Below are 4,976 nucleotides of genomic sequence, written 5' to 3'. Positions count from 1 at the left end.
ATTTGGCCAAATAATATAACGGATGTTAAATGTAGACAATATATGAAAGTAGAGGGATATATTTGGCCCTTTTCCCTAATATAAATCCCATGAAAAGATTGTGTAGATCTTAGTTGAGAAAATTCAAGTCATGAAAAAAATATGAATAAAGCCATTAACAAAATGTTTCAAGTTTCTTGTCTTCCTAAAGTACTAGTTCTTCTTTTAATTGAACTAGGTTTCTTTCGTTTCTCTTTCTTACTTTCAATCTAAGGTATTGGAAAATCGTGAAGTTGGTTATGTGTTTTTTGAGATAATAATTTATGTTCAAAATCTTTCACTAATTCTTTAGGATGGCTTACAATATTTGAGTTTCTTGAAATGAAAGGAAATGGAATGGCCTACAATATTTGAGTTGGCTGTGGCTTTTACACTCTTGAATGAGAGATTTGAACCAGGGGGAGAGGAGGAATTTAGCTATTCACGGCAGGTGCAATCACACTCGTTGCTTTCAACATGGATCATATAGATAGATGAAAAAATATAAGAAAATGAATATATTGGAGTAATAAATTTCATTGACTTCGACTGTAAATCTTGAATTCGTTTACAGGACCTTGAGTGAGAATAAGGATAAAGCTATCCTTCCACCATATAACCTTGTAACTCCATGACTCGAGCCTGTTACACGTAAAAGACCAGGAGATTTTTCTTGTCAAAATGCAGATGTAAATCTGGTAATTCTCCATATTAAAATTGGTGAGCTAGCTCATTTTATGAACCAGAAGATGAAGTGAAAAGGAGGGAAAATGGAATCAAATACTATTACCAGACAAGCTAAAGACTTTTACTTCAAGACCACAGTACAATATCTCATAAAGAATCAAATGTGTCATTCATTCATATCTCAAGGCAAGGGCTGGTTTTCAGGAATACAAAGCATAATAAGAAAACTCAGCTATTCTCATGCCCACTACTATGGTCATTCAAAAGTTACAACAATCCCCACCATCAAAACCAAGTATTTCTTTTGAAGTGGAATAGAAAAAACTTTTTCCACTGTATATCTAGACTAAAATGGTGACAAGGGAACTCCAGAAGGAATGAAATAAAGTTTCAAGATAGTATTGAAGCTATAGCGATAGAAACAAGATGTTTCATATCGATAAATGATCCATCTTCAAGCTTTGCTCTGCTGACAAGAACCAAGAGTATATAGTTCCTGTTCAAACAAAATGGAGCAGAAGTAAATAATTCCACTTTCTCAAACATCAAAATTTGCAACAGAAAACTTCAAAAAATAAGGAGAGGTTACCTCGGAGTAACGGACATGATCCTTATGCAAGTTAGAAGTTTTCACAATAGTCTCCCACTTACTACCATCAGCATGGGACTTCTTGTTCTGCTTCTTGGAGCTCAAACTTGAGAATGGGGTTCTCAAAGGAATGGAAGGCAACGTGCGCCAAAGCCAAGATTCAGAGGGAGATTTAGGCAAGGGTGGTGGTATAGGAGATTCCACGGAGGTAAGGTTAGAATCTTTTGGGTCATTTGCATTTTTGTTATCTTCATTTTCTGTACCTAAATTTCCATAGGGATGCACTTTTGAAGACTCTAAGGCTCCAGATAGTGTATCAAGATTTTGCTTTAGTTTCAAAGACTCCTGATCAGCAGGGCCTTTGAGAGTTGATATGGAAACGGGAGAAGCTTCCACCAAATCAAGGGACTCCTTTTCAGCAATCTGTTTGCTCTCTTTCTCTGAAACATTCCAGTTCTTGGCACCTTGAGTACGAGCCGTGGCATCCATATTTTCTAGTACTACACTGCTTTTAACCAGTGTCTTCATATTCTTACTAGAGGAGTTCACTAATCCCTTGGGTTTTGAAGAAGCAGAATTACGGGCTGAAATTTGCACATTATCTACAGAATCTATGTACAATGTTTTCTCAACTACTTCACTTGGTGAATCAGAAAACCTTCCTGTGCCAATCTGCTGTGGTACTTTGTCCTTGACAGTGTAGCAACCTTTCCGGAATGAATCAAAGCGGCTAGCCCAAAGACTCTCCATTTCCTTTGGCACACCAAGAAACCTTGTACCTTCATTGAATGGAGATGGGGGTGCTACATTTCGATAGGGAGATATAGCCCCACTTCTTGAACGTCTTCCAGGAGAGATTCCAACTAGCTTACATGAATCACTAGGGTTAGGTAGTTGGCCGGAAAAACTTCTATTATCAGCTTTGTAAAGCTCGCGAGACAGTACTCCAGAGTGAAATCTTTGCTTATTTATAGTATCACAAGAATTCTGCAAAGAACATTATTGTTAGAAACAAGCATAAATCTTATTAATCTTAGGACAGAAAAAAAATAACTGAGGAAAACTATAATGATTACCTTCTCAAGAGGACCACTATAAGCTTTTCTAGCTAATCTTTTGACTTCATGAGCATAAGATGTGGGACTCTGGGGCGTCTTTGGTTTCAATCCTGAAACTCTCTTTACTGCTTGAGATGAGGGTGTGGGAACGTGTGTTTTCACTTTCAGTCCTGGCAGTGGATTTAATAGGCATAAAGAATTCTTCACACAAATCCGAGGGAAAAATTTCCACCCTTTACTTGGCCTTTTGTGCTGATTCTCAGACACATCATCTTCAATTTCACTTCCTACATCGTCTGGATAGCCGCTATAATATGAGACAGGTTTAGACTCCATCCGCTTAACTGTTGGCTTTCGTTCCACGGGTACTGGCTTCGGTTGTTCAGTACTGACTGGAACTTGCTTTTTTTGAACATACTGAGGCGTCTCCAAAACAACAGCTTTTGCTGCAGGTAAGAATCGGCTCATCATAAAGTCTCTAGTTTGGGAGTCAATGGAAAAGGTTCCAGATGGTTTTGAATCCGAACTTTGATGTCCGCTCAGACCACTGACACTGCAGTCCAAGGATAAGGATTCGGTAGGTGACAAGGTTTCAGGAGCATCAGAATAAGCATCATCCTCACTTTCTCTGTCTCCTCTTGTATATATACTTTCCACTAGGCTATCCAGTAAAGCTGCATGATCAATCCAAGGAAGTCCTTCAGCTGGAGACTTGTAAATGTTTTGAGCACGAGGCCTTTCACCCGAATAGAACCGAATAGTCTCTGGCAATCTTCCGGGGGGCAGCCTAGGACTACTTGAGCACTCCACTCGAAGGTTAGCTCGGGCATCATTGTTACCTTTTCGTCTACCAGGGATTTGTTCCCACATAAATGGAACAGCTACTGGTTTAGTCACTTCACTCAATTCCCAATCTGATTTTTTGACAGGAAGTGATTGTTGTCGATTCGGTGGCGCCCTTTCTATAATCTTTTTATTTGCTCTCTCATGAGGGGATAAAGATGATGAAATTTTCCTCACTGATAAAAGTGGTGCATTGAAATCCAGCTGCTTTTTCTCCATTTCCCTGGGCTACTAACAAATTTTCTATTCCTTTCCCTCCCAAACAAATTAGCAATCAACAATGGGGAATTACGCCTTCCAAAATCTTCAATCAATCACTATAAAAGAAGAAATCAAGAAATCAAAATACAGTTTCAAGAAAGGAAAAAACAACAGATAAGCAACATATCTCTGGACAGAATTAAGTCATAAATGAGGAAGGAAAGTACATCGAATGTTTCAGATTCATAATTGCACTAAAAGAATTAAGTGAAACTACAAAAATATATCTATTCACGGAATTAAAGCAAAATGGGGAATGAAAATACTCCTAAGGGAGCTTCTGTCTTTAACAAACAGAAAAGAAAAGAAAAATTCTCCATTGCCAACCAAAAAATTAAAGGAAAAAAGAACTCAGCAAGAATAGAATAACATGATATTTCCTCTTGGACAATTATGCAAGTAAACTGAGAAGATGGGCAGCTAATTAACAACTAAATCAAAAGAAGTGAGAGAAAAAGAGAGATCTTAAACCAAGAACAATTGTAACTCTTATTTCCTGCTAATTCCTAAATTAATAGCCAAACAAAAATAAGATCTTGTTCACATACTAAGTAGCCAAAACAGAATTCCATAACCAAAATTCTTATATTTTCTTTAGCCAGTATGCACATCAAACTAAAAAGAATGGCTCAACTACCATTACTATACATTTCAAAGAACCAAGAGAACAAACAAGTGAAGAACTTGATAAAATGCATAAAATACAAAGATAAATAATCAAGAAAAACCACACCATACCAATTCGAAGAACTTCTTTTGTAATCACCAATACAGGCGGAAAAAACATCAAAACTTCACCAAAAACATTTCAAGAAAAAGAGGACCCAAAAAGAGAATGTAGAAGTTCATACCTTGAAGGGGTTTAAGTGGAGTGAAATGTGGGCTTGAATGATGGCGCGAGTTGAGGAGTGGAAAAGGGGAACAAATTGGAGAGAGAAAATGCAACAGTGGTCAGTCTTTGCTTGTGCTTTTTTGCTTTTTTAGTGATGACTGGCAACACTGTAGAGTAGAGTAGAGTAGGGGTGAAAGACCCCGTGCTGGGGGGGGGGGGTTGAAAGTGAAGGACTATTGATCAATGGTTCACATAAAACGTGGAAAGGGGGAGGATCAAACTGACAGTTATAATAAACCTAACGCTAACGGCCTTAAATTCTTCGGCTGCTCTATTTATCACTTCTTCAGCTCAATATCAGTAACTACTTTTGGTTTCGTTTTAATTGCGTACAACCGTATTTTATTTCACACACAAAATCAATTTTTGTCTTTTACCCATTAATTGTTTGATCTATTAACTAAAAAAATAAGAAGCACTCACTTAATTAATACTCCCTTCGTCCAAATTTACTTGTCCATGATACTAAGCTATCATTTGTCCATAGATTCTCAAATTTGTTTTAAAAAATCTGATTTTGGTAAAATTTGGTTTGAAGATAAAAATATGTTTGGACATAATTTTTTAAAACAGATTTCACTTTTTAAAAAAAAACATGAAACGTGACTTATACCCATAAGTTCTAAAA

General features: G+C 37.0%; 1 protein-coding gene across 2 annotated transcripts; it reads right to left on the bottom strand.

Moving 5' to 3' along the window:
• Positions 1 to 855: 855 nt before the first annotated feature.
• LOC107802180 (uncharacterized) lies at positions 856 to 4,594 on the bottom strand. Of its 2 annotated transcripts, none has more exons than XM_016625629.2 (4): positions 4,308 to 4,594; positions 2,371 to 3,512; positions 1,295 to 2,281; positions 856 to 1,201 (listed from the first exon to the last, which is right to left on the bottom strand). In XM_016625629.2, the coding sequence occupies exons 2-4, from the start codon at positions 3,412 to 3,414 to the stop codon at positions 1,160 to 1,162; spliced, it is 2,073 nt and encodes a 690-aa protein (XP_016481115.2). In that variant the 5' UTR covers positions 3,415 to 3,512; positions 4,308 to 4,594; the 3' UTR covers positions 856 to 1,159. The 2 variants fall into 2 exon arrangements, with proteins under 2 accessions (XP_016481115.2, XP_016481116.2); XM_016625630.2 differs by having other exon boundaries at positions 4,195 to 4,347.
• Positions 4,595 to 4,976: the final 382 nt, after the last annotated feature.

This window comes from Nicotiana tabacum, chromosome 17 (assembly GCF_000715075.1).
Source record: "Nicotiana tabacum cultivar K326 chromosome 17, ASM71507v2, whole genome shotgun sequence".
Classification (NCBI taxonomy): Eukaryota; Viridiplantae; Streptophyta; class Magnoliopsida; order Solanales; family Solanaceae; genus Nicotiana; species Nicotiana tabacum.
This window is presented reverse-complemented; position numbering and strand designations above follow the sequence as displayed.

Excerpts from the sequence above, each read along its gene's own strand:
- LOC107802180 (XM_016625629.2), bottom strand. The coding sequence starts at position 3,414 with ATGGAGAAAAAGCAGCTGGATTTCAATGCACCACTTTTATCAGTGAGG. Across the intron at positions 2,282-2,370 it reads ATAGTGGTCCTCTTGAGAAG|AATTCTTGTGATACTATAAA; the intron begins GTAATCATTATA and ends TGTTCTTTGCAG. Across the intron at positions 1,202-1,294 it reads ATCATGTCCGTTACTCCGAG|GAACTATATACTCTTGGTTC; the intron begins GTAACCTCTCCT and ends TTGTTTGAACAG.